Source organism: Emydura macquarii, unplaced genomic scaffold, assembly GCF_026122565.2.
Source record: "Emydura macquarii macquarii isolate MOO-44397 ecotype Brisbane River unplaced genomic scaffold, CSIRO-AGI_Emac_v2 contig_1876, whole genome shotgun sequence".
Classification (NCBI taxonomy): Eukaryota; Metazoa; Chordata; order Testudines; family Chelidae; genus Emydura; species Emydura macquarii.
Genome location: NW_027132013.1, coordinates 3,444,382 through 3,468,285, shown reverse-complemented (window position 1 = coordinate 3,468,285; position 23,904 = coordinate 3,444,382). Strand labels below are relative to the sequence as shown.

General features: G+C 41.8%; 1 protein-coding gene across 2 annotated transcripts in view; it reads right to left on the bottom strand.

The window, feature by feature from the left end:
* The window catches only part of ANO1 (anoctamin 1), a 122,579-nt gene extending 98,911 nt beyond the window's left edge, over window positions 1-23,668 (bottom strand). For both annotated transcript variants that reach the window (XM_067558224.1, XM_067558223.1), the window contains exon 1: window positions 23,341-23,668. In XM_067558224.1, the coding sequence (XP_067414325.1) occupies window positions 23,341-23,398 (58 nt within the window). In that variant the 5' untranslated portion in view covers window positions 23,399-23,668. The remainder of the gene's footprint in view (window positions 1-23,340) is intronic.
* Window positions 23,669-23,904: the final 236 nt, after the last annotated feature.

Below are 23,904 nucleotides of genomic sequence, written 5' to 3'. Positions count from 1 at the left end.
GCATCTGGTGCTGGCTAATGTTGCAGACAAGATACTGGACTAGATGGACCACTGGTCTAATCCAGTATGGCAATTCCATGTTCCTGTATTAACATCCAAATGCAACTTGCCTTTCAAGTTCTTGTAGTAATGGTACTATTCTATGTTCATCCTTAGAATATATGTTCTTTGGAATATTTTTACTACCGCAAAGTGTTGTATACATCTGTCCTGCAGCAAAAATAGTAATAAACTCTTTATAAAATGTAATCTACAGGAGACCAGGAGTCCCACACAAAGCCCTTTAAAATCCTCCCAGACTCTTCTTCCCAGCTCAGCTGCTCAGGCTAGACGGTATCTTTTGTGCAATTCCCAAATGGACTCTTATCTTCCTTCTGCTCCTGAATCCTTGATTATTTTCCCAAGTAGCGCAGCCCTGCTCTCCCCAGAACACATTCATCAGATGCATGTTGCATAGCTGCCTAATACTGACTCATTGTTCCATCTGGGTGCCCTCTGACCGTGGGAAGCTAGGGGAGTTGAGGGCACTCAGCACCTCTCAGGAGCTGCTCAGCCTATAGTTTACTGTTGCCAAGAGAATGTAGCAGTAAATGTAGAGACATGAGAGATATGGATATCTGCATCTATGTCTACCCTATATACTAATCCAAGCTCTGACTCAGGTTTGAGCTCAAGCCCCTCTTCCATCCACACACAAATCAGCCTGACTTGGGACAGCAAGCTCTCAGGTCCTAGGGCCCTCCTGGCAGTGGATCACAGCCTGAGCCTCTGTAACTCAGGTTCAAGGCCTCTCATTTTGCAGCGTGATGAAGCTGAAGCAGAAAACTGAGTCAGAAGGTCTGCGTAATGCAGCGTGGATGTGTTAGCATGGTTGTGAGACCCAGGTCCAGCAATTGTATGCCCAGGTTTACGATACCATGTGGATGCTCAAGCGCGGGCTTGGAAACACCAAGTCCATAAGCCCCAGGTTTACAATGCTAAGGCACAAGATGGGTTAGCATTTCTCTTTGGAAACCTAGCTTCAATCTCCTTTGTTCCAAAGTGTTCTGCTCTGACACCCTCGTTGGTAAATATTTATTTCCACTGCAAAACTATCACACAGTTTGGCATATTTCAAGATAATTTTCAATCTCTACTCAGGAGAAGCTGGGGACTGAACCTATAGGAGCATTGTGAACGAGGTGAATTGGAACTCTGTAGGGATGCCTGGATCTAGCCAACACTCAATTCCTCCCTTGTACAAGAAATAAAATTTGACAAAAAATGAGCTTAAAGAAAAATGTTTCTTCCTTTCCTTCCCTGCTGACCAACAGATAATTTAGGAAGATAAGCTCATTCCTGGATAGAGCTTCAGATCCTACAGTCACTGGTTATACAACGATCCCATTCACTTCAATGGGAATTATGTCTGCATATAGACCATGGGAGTTGAGGGCACTTTTTCCTAAAGCCAGAGAACTGACACCTCAGATATAATCCAGCAGTTCTCTGTGTCCATTGCTTCCTTCCCAAATATAACCATACCTCAAACTCAACAAATAACCAGCGTCTTTGTATGAAAAAAGAGGAAAAGTAACCGGAAAAAACCAAGATGTAGAATTAAACAACCTTCCTTAAAATAAACACTGTGGTAATGTCTGCCTATTGTCAAACGTTATTAGGGAATAAATGTGACAGACCTATCTGCTAAGAGACTTCACTTGAATAGGGGACATACTTAAAACTTGTCAGAGATTTTCCCTCTGTTAATACGTCTGCTTACCCTTACTATACACACCCTGTTACATTGGTATATACTCTTGCATTGTGGAAAGAGCTGATTTATTTGTTGAAGGAAAGAACACTCCTTTCCCCAACTAATTCTACCCCTTGGGGTTACAACCTTTGTTTGCTCTGAATATAAAATAGCAAAGTTTTAGACTAAAACCAGACTACCTAAAATTACTTCTGCTTAAAGGATAAAGTCAACAGGGACCGGCTAATGCAAACAAAGGTGGAATTGAACCATCAAACACTTGTATTCTGACTAAGTTGCCTACGCTAGGTATTCTTTAAATATACAGCTAACACTTGTCAATATTTTATCAGGCAATTATAGATGACTCTGAACTATAGAGGGGACAGAACAATTTAGGGTAAAAGTCTCAAGAAAAAGAATGAATAAGCTAGAGATGGCCCCAGTCCAAACACCAATGAACTTTGTGAAAGTTGGATATCCAGATCTAGTCTTGATCTGAATTATTAGGGCCAGTCAATGTAATGTATCAAACCAGAACTCCAAATCCAAACTTCCTCAACTTTGGAAATGTTTGAAATCTGGATGCCATCCTGCACCTGAATAGCTTGCACACATATCTAGCAAGGGCTAAAGCTTAGAATGGATGGTGTGGGGAAAATATATTTGTTTAGGAGGAAAATCTTCCATTTCAGGGCCTAATCTGTGGAATAAGCTCCTCTAGTGGCATCAACAGAAGGTGTAACCATGAGCATATTCAAAGACCTTAGAAAAGCATTAACAGCTGGACTCCCGTGGTTTCTTGTCAGGCAAAACTCCTCATGGGAATTAAAATAAGCAAGTAAAATAAAAATATAGCAAGCTACATACATTGGGCAGATGGGATCTAAGCCTCCCTCTGTACAACAAAATGGGTGCATATGAAAGAGAGGTGCTCCTTCTTCCATTTCATCAAAACATGCCAACCTGCTATCTGATCATGCAGTTCTTTACTATACCAAACTGCCACTGAATATTATGAGAATACTGAATGCGCAAGGACTCCCATAAATGTATATTAGTCAATACCCTAACAAGGGAAGCAAAATCTCTCACTTCAAACGGACAGCTTTGAAAGCATCTTCTAAACCTGAATCCCAGAGGGCTTTGACTTTTATTATAATTAGGGTTATTATGATCCTATCTGTCGCTGAACTTGGGGGGAATTTTTGTTTGCTGTATTAAGGCTGAAAATGGAGAGCTAAAACAAATGATTTGACAAGCACAGTTACCCACAGATACTCAAACAAATGAAATCATTCTGAAAAAATGAGCAACTAAGTACAGGCCAGATTTACTCCTTACGTGCCCCTAGGCACAGTACCTCCAGTGCCCCTTTTGCCTACAGCTGACCATGTTTACTGCACAGTGCAGGAGATGATGGGGGAAAGAAGGGCTGTCTGGTCCAGCTCTGTGCGGGGGAAGGAGTGTGTGTGGGGGAGAGTGGCTGGGGCGATTGGCTCAGCCAGCTCCAGGTGGGGGGAATATGTAAAGCCCTGCAAATCCACAGATATCCGCTTTATATCTACAGACCATTTTTGCGAATTGAGGATCAGATGCAGATGGTCATGGATTTCATGACCTCTGTAACTTCAGGACAGGGCTGGAGCAGCTGTCAGTCCCGGCCCCCGAACAGCTGATTGGCAGGCCAGCCCCCTCCCAGGTTGGCCACCAATCAGCTGTTCGGGGCCCTGGGGCTGGCCACCAATCAGTTCTTTCACTGATCAGCTGCTGCAGGGGCTGAACAGCTGTTCAGCAGGGATCAGCTGTTCAGTGGTGCTGGGTCAAACAACTGATTAGTGGTAGGGGCTGGCCACCAAACAGCTGATTAGTGGCTTGGGGCTGCTGCTGCCACTGCAGATGTGGATGCAGATATCCATAAAAGTGCAGATCATGGGTCGGATAGAGGTTCATTCTCATGGATGTGGATCCACATTTTTGTATCTGGGCAGGGCTCTAAGAATATGCTCACCTGTGGGCTCCAGCTTCCAGCCTGGCCAGGGAGTGGGGCTGCAGGAGGAAGAGGAAGAGTAGGGCAGTGGGGGCCTGGAAGAGTGGAGGAGGAGCAGGAGGCGGGGCCAGAGTTCCAGCACTTGTGGGGGGCCCCCCAAATTGATTGGGGTCCCAGACATAGACCCTGTTGGCCCATGTGCTAATCTGCCAGTGTTTAGGCACCCCTAAAATGCCGGCACCCCTCGGCACATGCCTACTGTGCCTAATTGGAAATCCGGCCCTGCTAAAGTAATTTTGTAATAGAGGCAATATGGTCTGGTTGACTGAACACAGGCTTGGGGGACAGTAACTTCTGAATTCTAAGCCCAACATTACCACTGATTCCCTCTGCAGCCTTGGGCATGTCCCTTAACATCTTTGCACATCAGTCAGCAGGAGTCATAGCATTTATCTATGTACGTCACAGAAATGTTATGAGACTTAACTATGAGGATGTGAGGAAGATTCCCAACATCTGAGCAAATTCGTTTTAGGTGACAAATCTGAAGAACTGTCCCAAATTGAGGTGTCTATAGATGATGTTTTGGGACAAGATAATAAATACCAGATGGTATTCACCTAAAAGTTCTGAAGGAACTCAAATATGAAATTGTAGAACTACTAACTGTGCTATGTAACCTAGCACTTAAATCAGCCTCTGTACCAAATGACTGGAGGATAGCTAATGTAACGCCTATTTTTTTTTTTTAAAGGCTCCAGAGGCGAGCCTTGCAATTACAGCCTGGTAAGCCTAACTTCAGTACCAGGCAAATAAGTTGAATCTATAGCAAAGTATAGAATTACCAGACTCACCAATGAACACAATTATTGGGGAAGAATCAACATGGCTTTTGAAATCATGGGAAATCACACCTCACCAAACTATTAGAAATCTTTAGGTGGGGGTCAAATACACATGTGGACAAGTGCGATCTGTTTAATATCGTGTACTTGGACTTTCAGAAAGCCTTTGACAAGGTCCTTCACTAAAGACCCTGAAGCAACTTATGGAGTCATGGGATAAGAGGCAAGGTCCTCTCATGGATCAGTAACTGGTTAAAAGATAGGAAACATAGGGTAGGAATAAATGGTGAATTTTCACAGTGGACCGAAGTAAATAGCGGGGTTCTCTAAGGATTTGTATTGGGACCAGAGCTGTTCCACACATTCATACATGATCTGGAAAAAGGAGTAAACAGTGAGATGGCAAAGTTTGCAGATGATATACAATTACTCAAGATAACTCCAAAGCAGACTAGCTGTGAAGAGTTACAAAGGGATCTAACAAAACTGGGTGACTGGGCAAGAAAATTATAGATGAAATTCAGTATTGATAAATGCAATGTAATGCATGTTGGAAAACGTAATCCCAACTATATGTACAAAATGATGGGGTCTAAATTAGCTCAAGAAAGATCTTGGAATCATCATGGATAGATCTCTGAAAATATCTACTCATTGTGCAGCAGCAGCAAAAAAAGCTAACAGAATTTTAGGAACTACTAGGAAAGGGATAGATAATAAGACAGAAAATAAAATAATGCTGCTATATAGATCTCCCGGATCTCAATCCACACTAGCCCGAGTTTGATCTTGAGTCAGCATTCTGAACTCCACCGTAAGAGGGCTCCAGACTTGAAATGAACACTGCCTCCTCAGCTCACCACTATCATCAATAAAGCATTGAACAGAAAAGTGTTGCTATTGTAAAGTCATGCAAGAAACAGCATTTCCAAAGTTTCTGAATACAAGTTGAAAACCCACCCAATTGGGGATATTTTATTATGTGGCTTTTTGGAACAGAATGTGGAAGGACAAAATAAGTTAAAACGATAAAAGACTTGAATAGAAAACTGCAGTTATAAATGGAATGGTTGATGTGAGCAGATAGTTCTGTACATCCACATCTGTTCCAGTTCAAAGCAGTTCATGTGAACCAGTGGGAGAAACAGTTTTTTTTTCCTCCTTAACTACACTGCTACAAACCTATCTGCATTTGCTCAACCACGGGAAGTAGAAAGAGGTGGCAACCACCCAAACATTGGTTCAACCTGCGTTTCATTGGAACACTATTCCCCCCCCCCCCCAATCCCTTTGCTTCTGCCTCCATGCACCACTGCAGCATTATTAGAAAAAAACAGATGGATTTTCAAATATTTATGGTAATTCAAAAATGTTTGGTTTTGCTAAATTTATCAAGTCATTTGCAGTTTAACAAAAGCTGCATTTTTTGTCCTTCACCTACAGATTAGTTTGTTTCACAAGTATCCCTTCAGGAGTCACTTGGATGATAAATAAGGGAAAAGATGACAGGAGAGTCAAGTGGGGAAATAGATGTTAAAAATAATAAGGCTGCTCTAAAACCAATTCAGGTTCCGGACAGATTGCAAACTTCCAGCGCAGAGTTTATTTTACAATGTCTCCCTCCCCCTCCACTTCTCTGTCTCTGTTTTATCTCCTGTTTTATCTCTTCATCTTTTTTCTTTTATGTCTTAAAATCTATTCCTAAAAAACAGTAAAAACAGAAGCAACCACAGAGAGAAGCAGCAAGATGTAACTATTCTGTTCCAAAATTTGCTGTGAAACAAAAGAGCAAAGGGATTACATTTGGTAAGGCTGAAATTTGTCCAGTGATCTGAGCTGAAACTGAACCCTGCTGTTCTGAATGTGTTTGAGTGTCACCACTCTGAAAAAGTCTGGCTAGGAGAACGGATTATTTTTTAATTTGAATATTCTTCAGTTGATTAATATTGGGCCACCGGCAGTTTATACATGGAATACATTCGTTTCAACTGTTCTTTAAATTAGAGGGTAGGTGGGGTTTAATTAGATCTTTGGGGTTTTTCCACTTTCAGAACTTCCAGGCTTAAATTCTGCAGTTGAGTCTATGTGGACAGTTCCCTGCCACTGACTTCATCGTGTGGTGGGGTCTGTCTGGAGAGAGTTATTTGCAGGACAGGGGCTTCATTGATTTCAGTGAATTATGTGAACATACCAAAACAGTATCAGGCCCTCAAGGACAGCTTTGACTGGACATTGCTACGAAGATTTAATGCTAGATCCTCTGAGTTAGTGAACTTTTAACTCCTATTAGAGTGGCGCTCCTGCTTCAGAACTGAAGTCAATAGCAAAGCCCTGACTGTTGGAGCTAGAATGGCCACTCTTGTAATTTAACTGGAATTCAGGGTACTCACCACCTCACAGGATTGGGTCTTTAAGAAAGAGGGGGCTGATCCCACACTTCTAATTCAGACTAAGCACCCACTGAAATAATTTAAAATATTCCTAAAAAAGGGAAGCACGGTCTGGATTGTAATGTGACTCAGTAGTTAAAAGAAAGAGTTGCATCCTGTGTTTCATTTTAGGCTATTGTACTGTGTGGTATCGAAAACATCTTGGAAAGTACTGTGCAAATTCAATTCCCACTGAAGGCTGTTAAAATGGAGGCTGCTTAAATCTGCAGGATCAGGTCCTCAGCCACTTGACCACCTTGTTCTTCACCAAAAGTGGTCACTGGGAATATTCACATGCTTAAAGTTAAGCACATGCTTAAGCGCTTTGATGGATTGGAGCCAGAGTACTCAGAAACTTGCAAAACAAGCCCTGGATAAACTATTCTGGGAAAATACATTGCAAAAAAGAGAATTTGACACAAAAAAAGGAGGCTTCATTATCTATAATTGAAAAAAGGCAAAGATTTTCTGTTTTGGAAACAAGCTCCTAGCTCCTTTAGCAGAAGGATTATCAGCAAACTGCTAAGAGGAGAAAGATTAAAATTAAATTCATGAATCTACCATTTAAAAATCAACTAACTTTAAAGGCTTGTATCTTTGCAGCTGGTGTTACAATGAAATTTTAAAAAGTCTAAAGTGTGAAAAAGGTTTCTGCTTTTCCATTGGCAGGGAGTAGAAGTTATGCTTTGTATCATCCAAATGATCATTTATATTCTGGCAGTTGAATTTTCAAAAAGGAAAAAAATATTTTTCTATCATAAATTGATTTACTAGAACAGCATGAAGAGAAAATACCTTTTATATAATCATTTTAAATGATATTGTTAAAGCACTGTTTTCCTTCCAGGTGATGTTAACATTATTAATTCTCCATTACTATTATTATATTACCCTAGTCGGAGAGATCCTGTTTGCTCCAGGGTGAAACTAATATGGGCCTAACATTAAGCCATATTTTCTAAATGTGCTGATCACCCAATGATCCCTTTGAAGCAGACAGCACAACTAGTGAGTGTAGCATGGCAGCATTAGGCCCAGATCCTGAGTGGTAGCTGAGGAACATTTGGAGCAGCTCAGAAGTTGGATTGCAAAAATGGCTTAAACACGATCACTGTATGCCCCTGATTCTGGGCAGAGATGTGCTGTTTCGGTCTCCCAAGTGCAATTTGCAGCAGCCTACTCTGCAAAAATGCAACCATGCATTTCCACATTTTATTGTCTCTCACTGACTCCATTTCAAATTTACTCAGCATAGAAGGAAAAGATTTTGCACTTAACTGCCAGCCCTGCAAACTCAAATTGAGATCTGAAAGTCAAGTCAAGTTCTCTCCTCATGCATAATCACTTGTAATAAAGTTTTGGCAAGCCAAATCATATTCTCTGAAAGACCTGCGCAACTCCTATTTTCTCCAAATGATGCCCTCAGATATATCTGTACAACCCCATTGCAAGCTCATTATAGTTTATAAGGTACTTTGATATCTGCAGCTGAAAGGTGCTATAGAAGTGCAAAAGATTTATTACCTTATAAACCCACCTCAGTAGGGTTATTCAGATTAATGTTACATTTCAGTGTTTAACCCTTGGACCTCAATCTAGCCTCCTACCACCCAACTTAAAAGAGAATTTCCTGAGCATGAGAATGTCTTTATGTACTGTAGATCAGATACATTCCTATGTTTTGGAAAACTTGAACCTCCTGTACAACACCTTGGCAAAAAGGCTGAATCTATCCCAGGATTTCAATTATAATACTTCCAGAGGGGTAGCCATGTTAGTCTGTATACAGCAAAAACAACGAGAGTTCTGTAGCACTTTAAAGACTAACAAATTGAATTTCAGCAGGCATAAGCTTTCGTGGGCTCCAACCCACTTCCTCAGATGCAAGTAATAGAAATCATACTGGGGGCAACATACATAGGAGGCAACATATACATATCCAAGGGAAGTGACAACAATGGGGGCGGTGGATGAAGGCAGGGTACTTCAGGCCTAATTACAACCATTGAGTAGGAGGTGAGAATGGGTGATCAGAGGTAATTACTTCTTGTAATGAGATAACCATTCCAAATCCCGATTCAGACCCAGTTTGATTATGTCAAGTTTGCAGATGATTTCAAGCTCAGCAGTTTCTCTTTGAAGTCTGTTTTTGAAGTTTTTTGTGAGAGAACAGCAACTTTCAGGTCAGAGACAGAATGTCCTGGGAGACTGAAGTGCTCTCCGACTGGTTTATGGATGTTATTATTTTTATGTCTGATTTGCGTCCATTTATCCTTGTGCATAGTGATAGTCCAGTTTGTCCAATGTACATGGCAGAGGGGCATTGCTGGCACATGATGGCATATATAACATTAGTAGATGTGCAGGTGAATGAGCCCCTTATGGTGTGAGTAACATGGTTAGGACCTGTGATGGTGTCACTAGAGTCAATGTGTGGGCAGAGCTGGCAACGGGGTTTGTTGCAGGGATAAGTTCCTGGATTGGCCTTCTTGTAGGGTGTATGGTTGCTGGTGAGTATTTGCTTCAGGTTGGGGGGCTGTCTGTAAGCAAGGATAGGTCTGCCTCCCACAGCCTGAGCGAAAGACGTATCGTCTGCTAGGATAGGTTGTAGATCTTTAATGATGTGTTGGAGAGATTTTAACTGGGGATTGTAGGTGATGGCCAGTGGTGTTCTGTTGTTTTCTTTGTTGGGTCTGTCCTGTAGTGGGTGACTTCTGGGTACCCGTCTGGCTCTGACAATTTGTTTCTTCACCTCTCCAGGTCGGTATTGTAGTTTTAAGAATGTTTCATAGAGATGCTGTAGGCATTTGTCTCTGTCTGAGGGATTGGAGCAAATCCGGTTGTATCTTAAGGCTTGGTTCTAGACAATGGATCATGTAATGTGTCCAGGGTGGAAGCTGGAGACATGAAGATATGTATTGTGGTCAGTTGGTTTTCGGTATAGGGTGGTATTAATGTGACCATCCTTTATTTGTATTGTAGTGTCCAGGAAGTGGATTTCTTGTGTGAACTGGTCAAGGCTGAGGTTGATAATGGGGTGGAAATTATTGAAATCCCGGTGGAATTCTTCGAGGAACTCTTTCCTGTGGGTCCGGATGATGAAAATGTCATCAATGTAACGTAGGTAAAAAAGAGGTGCTTGGGGACGAGTTTTGAGGAAGCGTTATTCTAGGTCTCCAGTTGGAGAACACTTCAACCTCCCCGGACATTCTGTCTCTGGCCGAAAGTTGCTATTCTTTCACAAAAAAACTTCAAAAACAGACTTCAAAGAGAAACTGCTGAGCTCGAAATCATCTGCAAACTTGACACAATCAAACTGGGTCTGAATCGGGATTTGGAATGGTTATCTCATACAAGAAGTAATTACCTCTGATCACCCATTCTCACCTCCTACTCAATGGTTGTAATTAGGCCTGAAGTACCCTGCCTTCATCCACCGCCCCCATTGTTGTCACTTCCCTTGGATATGTATATGTTGCCTCCTATATATGTTGCCCCCAGTATGATTTCTATTACTTGCATCTGAGGAAGTGGGTTGGAGCCCACGAAAGCTTATGCCTGCTGAAATTAAATTTGTTAGTCTTTAAAGTGCTACAGAACTCTTGTTTTTTGGTTTTTTTTAAAATTATAATACTGAATTTCTTGTCTGTATTTGGTTTAAGACAGTCTCCAAGGTGTGCGTTAAAACTAAGCTTTCATTCTGAAATGCATTTTTGCCCAGATTCAACTGCCTGCCAAATATCATTACTGATAATGACTGTAAAAGGGAAATAATACTTCAAATCTGCTTCCTTGTGATTAGCCAAGGACCTATCAAACAGTTCCGACAGATAAATTCAGGTCACCTAGGCCTCGCCTACACCAGAAAGTGTTGTTGATGCAAGATACGCTGTTGATCAAAAAGGGCTGTAATTACAATACTTGTGCCTGTCCACACAGGTTGCACCTGTCCATTGTGTTGCCAAGTTGTTCATTGCATTGTTCAGTGTGTCATCCATTGCATCCACAGTTAGTGCTCTAGCATCAGCAATGAGAGCAGTGCACTGTTGGCATCAATCCCACTGTACAACTCACCACCAGGTGCTGCTAGGAGTTGTGGGAAGGCGGAGAGGATTGAAGTGCTTCATAGGTGTGGGCTCAACATCCCATGTTTCAGTGATTTCTGTCCCATCATTCCATGGGTTTCCGACTGTGTTTCACAGCCTCTCTCAACGACCCCGGTTTCCTGAGCGCCCGCCATGCGAAATGATGGATCCTGCACTGCTCTCTATTGTTGTTGTCAGTGTTCTGAACACTTCGCGGCCGGTCATGCAACAAATCATGAGCTCCCTGTTGGAACAGGGATCCTAGGCACCTAAACTACTGTGTGCTATTCAAAGAAACAGTCCCGGCTAATTGTTTGCATTCACGGAGCATCTGCACATGGTGCACCGCTGCTTTTAGGTGCGTGAAACAAGCACTGAGTGGTGGGAATGCATTGTTATGCAGGTCTGGGCTGATGAGCAGTGGCTGCAGAACTTTCAATGCACAAAGCCACCTTCATGGAACTCTATGTGGAGCTCACCCCTCCCCTGCGGTACAGGGATGAGAGCTGCCCTCTTGGTGGAGAAGCGTGTGGCAATTGCCATATAGAAGCTGGCAACTCTAGACTGCTACCGGTCAGTCGCTTATCAGTTTGGAGTTGGGAAGTCCATCATTGGCGCTGTGTTATAGCAAGCATGCAGGGCCATAAATCACATTGTGCTATAAATGGGTGTGAAATAATGGATGGCTTTGCAGCTTTCCCTAACTGTGGCGGGGCGATAGATGGCACATATATTCCAGTTTTGGTCCCGGACCATCTTGCGATGGAGTACATCAATAGCAAGGGGTACTTCTCTATGGTACTGCAGGTGCTTGTGGATCACCATGGGTGTTTCACAGACATCAACACAGATTGGTCAGGGAAAGTGCATGATGCATGCATCTTCAGGCACACTGGCCTGTACAGAAAGCTGCAAACGGGGACTTTCTTTCTAGACCAAAAGATTCCAATGGGGGACTTTTGAAATGCCCATAGCAATCCTGGGAGACCCAGCCTACCGCTTACTGTGTCCTGGCTCATGAAGCCTTATATGGGTAATCTGTATAGCAGCAAGGAGCACTTCAATAACAGATTGAGGGCAGGTGCCGAATGACCATTGAATGTGCATTTGGTAAATTTAAAGCTCACTGGCGATTCCTTTATGGCAGGTTAGGCCTAAACAAGGAAAATATTCCCATGGTGATAGCTGCCTGCTGTGTGCTCCATAACATTTGTGTTGCTAAGGGTGAAAAGCTTCCCCCTGGATGGAGCGCAGAGATAGATCGTCTTGTAGCTGACTATGAACCACCAGATGTCAGGGCTATTAGAGGGGCACAATAGAAGGCCATTCAAATCAGTGAGGCCTTAATGAGCCATTTTGACAATGAGCAAAGGTGTCTTTGTAAACAGCACTGTGCCATGCTATGATTGCTATCCAGCTTGCACTGTGTATCAATGTGAGCCACAACCCCTGTGTACAAGAGACAAATAAAATTTTCTTATTCTTCACAGAGTGTGTCTTTATTAAATGACAGTTATGCACAACACACTCACTCCTGGTTTTCCCTTCTTTCCTGCCTATCAATTTTCTGATTTTTGGACACTCTCTCCATTCCCTTTTTTTCTTCCTCCACCTCAGAGAACTGGAAGAGTTTTTGGAACATCTCCTCTTTGCTTCTCCATGGTCGTTTTCTTATCAGCTGCAGCTGTGGAGGGGTTTCCCCTCAAGGCCACATCTGTAGAAGCACAATAAACAATGAATAGAAGCATTATTGTGAGTGCAATAACAGCATTGACTCATTACTGTAAAATGCACCTCTTTCTCATTGTCCTCTGATAAGCATATAGCTTGACGATCAACCAGGGCATGGAGAGTTGTGCCTGTGGGGAGGGGCACTCAAGCTGGGGAAAAGGTTCTGGGTGGTTGTTTGGAGGTACTGATGCAGGTAGATAGGGATAAAATTTGAAATTGTGCCAGCCTTTTCCACAGGCAGGGAATAGAAGCCAATATCTCACTCCTGAGACTAAGAGGGATTCTAGGGTGTATCTCCTCCATGGGAGCAGCTTCAAACCAGGTCCCTATGCTGCTTGTCTGTGTGCCGCTTTGGTTCCTGAACAAGTGATTGCTGATTAGCACAGGAAAGTTTCCTACAATGGGGGAAGAAACAAAGCAGTGGAGCAGAGGAATCTCCGGCAGACAATTGGCAAATACCTCCAGGAAAGTTTCCTAGCAATCTCTGAAGGATTCCCATCAAGTTTCGGTGTGTATTAACACACTTTTCCACTGCACTGCCTAGCTGAACAGGGGAATGGGAAGCACATGCAAACACAGCTATTTGTGCATTTCTATCCCTTCAACCAGCTGTATAATGCAACAAAGCAAAGGACAGCTGCTGCCCGATTAAATGAGGTACATCAGCGCAAAAAAATAAAAAATCACTTACCCAAGCCCCCCTCTCCTGCATCCTGCATGCCAGAGCTCTGGGGGTCAAAAAGGGTCATGTCCCCATATTGGCAAATGACCCGGTCCCCTGCTTTACATTGTCCTCCAACTTGACCTCCTCATCCAGAACGTCTTCATCTGCGTTGACTGCGAAGTCCACTGCCTCGGCGCCCATGGAAGTGTCCACAGGTCGTTTGGCGGCAGAGGTAGGGTTGCCACCGAGGATGGCTACTGGCTCCTTATAGAAGCAGCAGGTCTTTGGTTCTGCACCAGAGTGATGGTTTGACTCCTTAGCCTTTTGCTGCAGCTCCTTGATTTTCACATAGCACTGCAGCATGTCCCATTCATAGCCCTTCTCCATCATTAAAACGAGAAGTCTGACCGTAAGTATTGAAGTTCCTTCGGCTGGAGTCGAACTGGGACCGCACGGTCTCCTCTCCCCAAATGCTGATCAGATCCAGAAGCTCCCGTGTGCTCCAAATGAGAGAGTGTTTGGTGTGTGGAGCCGCCATGGTCAGCTGGGAAGATGAGATGTAAGTTCTCCACTCTGACCAAGCAGGAAGTAGAATTTTAAAAAAGTCCTGGGACTTTAAAAGGGGAGGGGCAGATGGCTGTTGGCTGCGGAGTTCAAACTGATGGCCAGAGAGGTCAGGGTGGGCATCGTGGGACACTTCCTGGAGGCCATTTACCACGACAGAACCAAGCATGGTATGTATACTGACACTGCTGCTAAAAGTTCGGCGCAAAAAGCTCTATGCCGCTTGTCAGGGAAGTGGGGGGGGGGGGGGGGGGCGGGGTATGGGGATTCCAAAGTGTACACCATCACTATTTTATGCAAAAAGCTGACTTTGGTCCACAAAAGTCTGTAGTATAGACCAGGCCCTACTAATAAGATTCTATTTTTAGATCATTGAGTTCCATGGCCCTGGAAACCTGCAATCCCATGATACCACATTAAAATGATGTGAGCTAAATTCTGCCCGTGTTTGTGGAAGACATAAGCATGGATCCAAGGATAAAACTAACTTCTCTTTCTGTTTTTTTCCTGGTCCAGCTTGCAACCTTTTATTTCATTTCATTATCTAGACATTAAGAGTCTATTATTTGGATGTAATTCACCCCAGTGCAGAAGATTTTCACAAGGCCCTATACACTGACATTCACAGAAACTCTATTTTTGAGCGCACAGTGCAACAATAAGTCTGAGGACAAGTGTGGATAAAGCTTAACATGTTATGGTTTTAAAAAAGACACACACACAAAAAAAACCCCCACAATCTTTCCATACAAATTATTTGCAAACAGAGGATACAAAAACGCTATCTGTGGATTAGAACACACAGACATAGTACATACCGTACGTACCAAAAACACCCAGAAAAGGAATGCATGGATGGAAAAAGGAAAATTCTAAGGTCAAAGAGTGGATATCAATATACTGTATGTGCTTCTAAGAGATATGGTCTAAATTTCTTTAATCACTTGTCTGGACACAGCAGCCCTGAGGACTCTACCTATCTTATTGAAGGGAGATTTTAACATTACCCAAGTCATGTCTCTAGACAATTCAGTCATTCCATGTTTATTAGGTGAATATTTTGACATCTAGTACAAAGCACTGTGGACTTCAGTAAGTCATTCCCTTCCATTGGCCATTCAGTATAACCTATAAAACAAGCTCTTATATCTGGCATGTATTATACTGCCTAAAGATATACCTTTCAGCCAGACATACAGTATGTTCTATAAGGTTTGTTTTTGCATTGGATATACAGTGTGCTGGGTGGACCTGATCCTGGGAGGTGTGCTCAGCCTCCTCTAAAATTATGCACTCCCTCAATTCCCCATTGACATCCAGGCACATTTTAGGTCGGACCCTATATTTTCAAGGACATCAAAACAAGATAGTACATCAAGTTTTGTATAGGCTGGAAGAGCCTGATATTTTAGTAGATAATCCCCACAAAAAGTGGGCTTTTCACTTACTTAAAACCTGAATGAAATACATACATCTTCATACCTACTGGAATTCATGATTATGGGCTGGCTATCAGCAATATGATGAACTGAGAGTAAGTGCTAGGAAGCTTAAATTATTAAAATATGTTGCTTGACTTGATGAAGTGGAAGTAATTGTTATTTTGGACTATAGCCTGATAATATTAGGGTGGTATTGGGAGGAACAGTTAACTGGAAACTCCCTCATGATTAATTATTTTAGTAATTAACTAACCTTAATAGAGCTCTTAGATCTCTTTCACTCATTGTGCAGATGCATTTATTTACAAGATCTTTACAACTATCTCCATGGTGCTAAAGGGACAGAAGAGGCCATTCCCAATATTCTACATACTAAACTTGTGAACATTTTGTATAAGAAAGAGACCTGCAGCAGAACTCTGGATCCAGTCCCCTTCCATCCTCAACACAGATCACAAACCCAGGATCCTAATCCTCCACACCACTGTGAACGTTGAGGAAGTTCAGCTGCATATCCAAATACGGTGACTCAGCTAGTACACTAAGTCTACTGGTAATTATATGGTTGAATAAAATATATTAAGTCACAGGAAATAAAAAAGGAAAACCCATTAATTTATTTTTAGAATCCTTGACTTGTCATTCATCAAAAAGAACATCCACAATATGCACTCAGATACCAGCATCTGTGTGAGGTTCGCCTGACCACATGCTGAAATGCATATTACTTATAGAGAACCATTTTTCTTTTTTAGATTAGGTTCAGACTCCATGCCAGTGAACACAAGATAAATACAGCAATGTAATAATTTCCACCAGTGAGTAAGACTGTACCAGGGCATCACTGTATATGTTAGAGCTGCCTTGACACAATCTGTTCAGCCTTATCCTCTCACTGCTGCCACAACTGCCCCAAACCATTCAATATACATCTTATGGTGATAGTGGCAGTGTGCACGCTTGAGTACTAGAGCAGAGGACACATGGCCTAATTCAGCAACCTCACATACATAACCACCAACGGCCTCATACTCATGTTTAAGAATATAGTTTTAATGCTTGCCTAAATGCTTACCTCTCAACAGTCCCATGAACAGATTGTTCCTGCTCCTAACACTGAATGTGTGTGTGCATACACTGCCACTATCAAGTCAGGAACATATGCATACAAACCACACCCACTAGGTCTGCTCCTCACTCTGAAATTTTTCCTGCAGTGGATCTGATGGTAGAATAGGAATGGAAAAGCAGGTGTGCATGTACACATAGAATTCCCTTTTAAGACATCAGTACCACAAAACAACTTGGGCGAATTTAGTGACTTTTGGCAGAAACACATCCTTCTTTTGTACATTGCAATAATTTTTTCCTAGGTTGGCACAAAGTTAATTTGAATGTCTACTTGCCAGTCCAGGGGGAAAAAGATCAGTCTCAATACACAGACATATGGGGTCTGGGAAACATGATCTACTGTGAAAATATTACAATATGACAGACCACATAAATGAATACATTTCTTCCTGTTATTGATCATACTAAGCAGTCCCAGGTCCTGTAAGGGATTAAACACTTTCAACCCCCCACTGAAGTTAAGGAGTCAAATCTTGAGAGCCCTAAATAAGGCCCTATCCTATCCTATCCTACTGAAGTCAGTTGTAAAAATTGAGACAAAAATAAAAGCAATGGAAAAAGATGGCATGGATAAATTATGTTTCAGAGCACCCTATCTGTACTTAAGAGAAGACTACACTGAAAACAAGAGTTTAAAAGACTTTCATCCTTACTTTAACATTGGTCTTGTGGTGCTGCTGAAGTAAATATTTGCTCAGGATAGCTGGATCAAAACAGGGGTCTGGTAATTTACCTTGTAAAAAAATATCACCTTTTTAAGACACGTTCTGACTTTTGTATTTGTGAATTTAATTGTTGTCCATGCCTTTCCTTTCCCCTCATTTTTAACCAGGGACTTTTAGATTTGTTCAATCTGATCTTATCAGCCAGGCAGATTTCTATTCCATATTCTGGGCTTGTTCTGTGAGCAGAACTTCAATGAACATCAACAAGAACGAGGAAAAGCAATAAATATCTATAGTGTGGACAGGAGACAGAATTTTGCACATACTGATCAAATTTGTATGGAATACAAACAGGTATGGTCTGACCACAGGCCTGGTAGCCAGAAACACCTGAGTTTTAACCCCCAAACCTCAAATCAAATTTGCTGCATAGCCAAAGTCAAGTCATGGAATTTCTCTGCCTGAGTTCTTCCCTCTGTAAAATGGGGATGATAATATTTACCAACCTCACAGGTTGTAAAGCAATTTGAAACATACTGAAAAAAAGGCTTAGTATCAAAATGATAACATAACCAATGTTTATCAGTGCTGTGTAATTGACCAAGGAGAAAAATGCTTTACAAGTTCCTTTGTAACTTCTAAAAAAAAGTGATGATTCTCTATAAAGATAAGCAGCTGTCCAAAGAGCTGTAAAGATTATTTAAAAAGTGACCAATTCCATCTTGGGAATTCCACTCTAAGGGTTTGGATCCTGCAAAGCCGTATACATACGAGTGCTAATAATCCCACTGAGAATAAAAGTTAGCAAGGACTGTTTGCATGATTAAGAGTTTGCATGAGCAGGCTCTACGTTACATACACAACTGCAAAGTGTGATGGTAAACAAAGTTATGAAGGAGAATGGAGAACATGGGAGGGCAAGTGATATCACAGTGAAAGATCAAGAAATGTGATGGGGGGCATCATGTCATTATTATTATTTTATGAATTAAAAGTCTCTGGAATAAATCAGCACCAGAAGGCCACAGGTGTGAGCTCAAAGAGAAATTTGAAGGAGAGTGAGGTTACTTGGCACATAGGCTGAAAGTCAGACGAGAAAGGGGACAGAGCTCCTCTTGGGAGAAGACAACAGGAGCATCAAGGCAAGCTGAAATGGCAGAGCACACAGTGCAAGCAGAGAAATAGGTGAACTAGAGCTGGTCAGAGGGTTGGAGGTGAATTGTCTCAAGGGGATACAAAAGGGTATAAGGAGGCTGCTACAGGGTCCAAGGAAGGAGGTGGCCCTCCAAATACACTCGAAAGGATGTATTATTACTTTCAGAAATGTAGGATGATAGATGCATTTATTTGGGTTAGCTTTTGTTTTGTATTTCCCCCAACAATATGGCTGTAATATTTGAAACAGTGTTTATTACTAATGCTACTCAGACTTAGACTCTTGTAAACAAGTCCCCATTTTGTTCTCTACTAAAAGGCTAATCTTTTCTGTATGTTACCTCAGAGTAGCAGCTAAGACTTGCTACTATTTCCTGTTCTAAGTATAGGGAAATATTACAATTTCTCAAATACTACTGTGTTTTAACAATTGGTAAAGAAATTGACTTTTTGTAGTACCACTGAGGCACTGAAGGTATCAGTGTGAAAGGTGCTCTTACAAGTGATGAAGATATATGCATGAAAGCATTGCTGGAACCATCTAACTGTTCTTAAAATCAAAGTAAGCTCTGCCTGCATCAATATTGTAGGATCCAATTATAAAGGCAGAATGTTTGTGATCAACATGGCTGGGGCTGGTAATTTTAAGTTTGCATATACACATTTCCCTCTTGTCCCTATCCATGCTATTATTGTCATCTCTCAAGGTATGCAGACCAATTTCACATAATATGATCACTGGCCTAGCAGGTTCAGTTAGATATTACATATCCAGAGGTGTACTGTTAAAACCCATGGCCATCATCAAAAGAAATAAAACAAATTAATTGTAGCATATGCCTGTTTATGCCCCTGGAGTAAAAATAAATAGATTAATAATTTACCTACAAAGTAACTGTGACTATATATGAAATGGATCTCTGATAACTACTGTATTTGAAATGCTTTGTCACCATGCCTGAGGTCAATGTATTCAATACAGGCCTGATACAGACAGCTGCTCAACACTCTCATATCTCATTGATCACCATACAAGATTCAGTCCTTAGAATATACATTGTGAGGCTGCCCAAGTAACTCAACAAAACAGCTCCATTGAGCTATTAGGCTACTAAATTCTATACAAAGGAAAATTTAAGCACTTTGAGTTATGCTTAGCTTTGTTTTTAGAATGTATGGAAAAATACACCTACCGCTGGCAGATGAATTAGAGCTAAATGCCTCTCTCTTATTTACCTGTTGGGTTTATTCTGACATAATGCATGAAAAAGGCTGCCATAAATGCACCAGAAAAAGCTGCTAGCCATGGTCCGAGTTGTGCAAGGTTGTGAGTAGCTCCTGGGAAGTGCTAAGTGCCCTGCACAAAACTAATGGGAGAGGAGGGCATTCAGTATCAAGATCAGGCCCAGCAATCTGTGATGTCTGCTAAGATTCCCTAATATAATAATGTAATACATTGACTACAATCTCTCTCCCCACTCCAGTGAGTCCGCAGCATTTCCTTTTCTCAAGGTCATCAGAATCCCGGGAGTACAATTAAAATCAAAATGGACATTTTCCCCCCCTTTTGGTGCCAACAAATGCTCCCATTTCCCAGGGTGACTCTCCGGCCTTCTGTTTTGGCAGGCGACCCTTCTTCCATATTTCAAAACTATAATTGCATAACAGAGCATAGAGACAATAGCTTCTGGGTGTGGTAAACATGCTGGGTCTTAACCCCATTGCCAGCTTTGCTATGTCACTTATTTCCTGATACTCGCTTGTTCCATAACCCCTTGCAGTAACTGTTGAACTGTCCTGTTTGCCAAGCTTATGCAGGACTAGACATACTGTACTGCAAGTTATTTCGCAGAGTGAGAGACATGGCTGCAGACCCCAAGAACTGTCACTGAATCAAAACTACCTGCTAGAGGTGCTCGGGTTGAACATGTACCCATTTCCATAAACAAATAAGTTATTTCATATTAAAACAAAGTTAATGATGTGAATGACTACAGAGCTGGAAGAAAAAGTCTAATTAATTCAAAGTGGTTATTAGTCTCTTGTCACTTCTGATTAATTATTAGCTGGAGATAATTTGTCACTTTAATTTGTAGTGGAAATAGCTAAAGTATTATCAAAAGCAGAAATTTAATAAAAACCCCCAAACCTACAGGCCTGCTATGGAAGTCCCAATTCAGGGCTGAATAATTTTTCTAGAAGGAGAGCCAGGGAAATGTGTTTTAACTTCTGGGGTGAAATCCTGGCCCTATAAAAGTCAATGGCAAAGCTTCCATTGACTTCAGTAGGAACAACGTTTCACCCCCAGAGGTGCTGATGGTTTAAACGACATGTGGCAGTGGGGATTTGCTTCCATTCTAGCCCTGCAGCAAGCCTGTCCCTCCAGCCCCAAAGATGTCCTGAATACCTATGACCATTGCCTCCAAACTGTTCCCCAACGTACCATCTTGCCTATGCCAGCATGCTTCCTTCAGACACCAGAGAGGCCGTGCCTCCTTTATAGAGGCTGCCCCAGACCTACCTCTACTTGCAACTCGACATCTCACACTCACTTCCCTAGAATACAGAGGGGGTTCAGCGTACCATAATGCTGACAAGTGTCAGCAACGCCCTGCACTATTACATGCCTGTAATGACACAATGTATACATGACACAACAGATGACACTCATCCCCTTTGACCTTTCCCCTTCATGCTACCAGTGAAGCCCAAAATTCATGGAGGGGCTTCTGATGTGTCAATGACAGAGGGATATTGATGACACTTTGGCTCAATGATAGTCTAGCATAAGTCAACCCATATTTGGGGATTTTTATTTTCTTTACTCACTCTTCTGTTTTTTTTTTTTTTTAAATATGTCCTTCAATTCTTACTCCAAGCTAAATTTCCACAGCAGTCAGTGGAAGTTTTGCTTGAGCAAGGACTAAGTAGAGACTTCATGAATGGGTCCTGCATCTTTTTGCAGTGGGAACAAAGGTTCCCAAAGTAAACTGACAATCTACAGCTCTGCAGTGTAGTTAGAGGGCTTATATTTTATAAACATCCAAAAGAAGCTTTTTGGATGGTTCATCTATAGAAATGCAGTGATGTATTTGTGAGACTAACATTGTTCACTGTTCATATTGATGAGATTAGGTACATTCAGTTCATGCTGCTAATGGGTGACTCAGTAAATTAAATGGAGAATGTCACTAAAGTATTATTTATAATTTCTCAGAGCTCTTTTGGCTTATCACTTTGATTCTCTTATGATAAATAGCTGCCCGCCTCATGAGTAATAGTATTTCTTTTTAGTACCATTCTAGCATTTGGTCCTCATATTGATTTCTTTGTTAATGTACTTTGATGACACCTTAGCTTCCCGTTTTTCCTGCTTTTTATTTCAGAGTGCTCCTTCATGTTCAACTTCCACATGAAGTTATACCTCTTACTACTATAAGTATGTTAACATGTGGCAGTTAATGGACAGCAAAAGAACAATATTTTGATATAAAACCCAGCTGTTTTCTGTCCGGTTGATTTCCACAAGTGTTTTTTTTTTTTTCATCCTGAGACACTCTGGCTGGTCTGAGATTTGATGAGCATAGTGTTACTTTTAGAAATGGGCTGAACTCCAGTTAAATATTTGGTTGTTTAATAAGCAAACTTTAGGATAACAGTCTTCGTGGGAATCCAAAAAAAGGGAGGAAAGAAAGGGCTCCCCGTGCTATTCTTAGCAGCAAACAGTTAGATTTGGAATTTTGATTATAAAGCATGGAATTTGTAAACCTAGCCATTCTAAATGTACTTCATTTGTATACAAGTCAGCTGGATAATCAAGTGTTACACTATGTTCCTGCTTCACAGCTCAGTTCTGAGTTTAACAGCCTCTAAATGAGGAGAAAAATTTATTCAATAAACATTGATTGTGTCATTTGTTTTCCAATTGCTGAAGTGAGTGAAGATTGTGAGTGTGTGTGTGTATAAATACACACGTACACTCACCCACAGATACACATGGCAATGATTTATTTCTAGGGAGAAGCCAAGGAAATTCTCCCTCTGTGCCCCATATCATCTAAGGCAGTGTTTCTTAACCTGGGGGTTGTGACAGTTTTAGAGGGGTCGCAAGTGCAGAGCTGGTATTGGGGGTGGCAAGAAAGGCAATTGCCTGGAGCCACAGGGGCGCCATGAAACTAAGTTACATGCCTCAGCCCCGTGGGGGTGGGACTCAGGCTTCAGGGGTACAGTAGTTTGGAAAGGTTAAGAACCACTGATCTAAGGTATCTGCTCGTTGGTTCTAAACATTCAGTAACTTCTCGGCCAATGAATGTACTTTTGCTCTCCAATATATAATGTCTGTTTGTGCTCATTTTTTAATTATATTGGGATACACAATTTACCTCATTTATCAAATACATTATTGATTAGCTGTATATCTCATTTACACACACACAAACACACTATAAAGAGACATTTCAGTTTAAATCCTTCTTTGTCTTCAATTCTATAATGTGAATTCATTGAAATAGTATTTGTTTATACATCATCATCATTACCATATACTGCATTTTTCAGTGTTTCATGGGTAGGTTGGCTTCCTAAGAAGTGATAAATGAGCTTTTAATTGCTATATTTAGGCCACTATGACTGATCATGTTTTATGTTTTAGAAGAAAATAAAGACATTTTGCCAGTCCTTGCTAAGTAGGATATTGCTCTTGGATTTTTGAAGTATTAAATAAAAAATGCTAACAAGTTCCTTAAGATGGCACTTCTGATGGGAAGAAGTGGGGCGATAACTGGACACTCCGTTCTTCTTTTAGAATGACCAAACTAGAGTAAAATGACTTTCCCCTCCAATGACATCCCCAAGATCCAAACTCTAAGACCTTTTGCATTTTCCCCATTGCTAAAAACACTTACGTGGTCCCCAAGGTGCCTCTGGGGGGATTCTGTGAAGATCAATCTCATCCTTATTCATTTCTTATCCAAGCCCGGGAAGCTCAGCGGAAATTGGTACCACAAAGACTATTTGAACTTGAAGGGCTCCTTCCTCTTTTGTTTCTTCTTTATTTTGAGGGCTTTCATGCAACGGGCACAAAGCCAGTCAACTACTGCAGCCACTTTGGTCAGACCGCATATTTGCAAGCAATCCTACCACCTCCACTAATAAAAAGAAGAGGGGGGTCCCCTGGAATTGAAGGCAGCCAGATTTAAGAGAAAATTCCCAATGTGATGCCCTGGAAAGCAAAGCCACTTAAAACGAGGTGACCCTGCTCCCCTTGCAGAAAGTCACTGACGCAACCTCTGCCAGGCAGAGGCGTTTTAAATTAAGCACGGATGTTGCTGCTCCCGCCGCCCGAGGAACCCCCTTGGCGAGGAGAGAGGCGCTGACTTTAAATAGCTGCGCTTCGGTCTGAGTCCGGCTCACACTGACTGCTGCAGCTTGAGACATCAGGCAGTGGGAACCCAGCCCTCCACGTGACT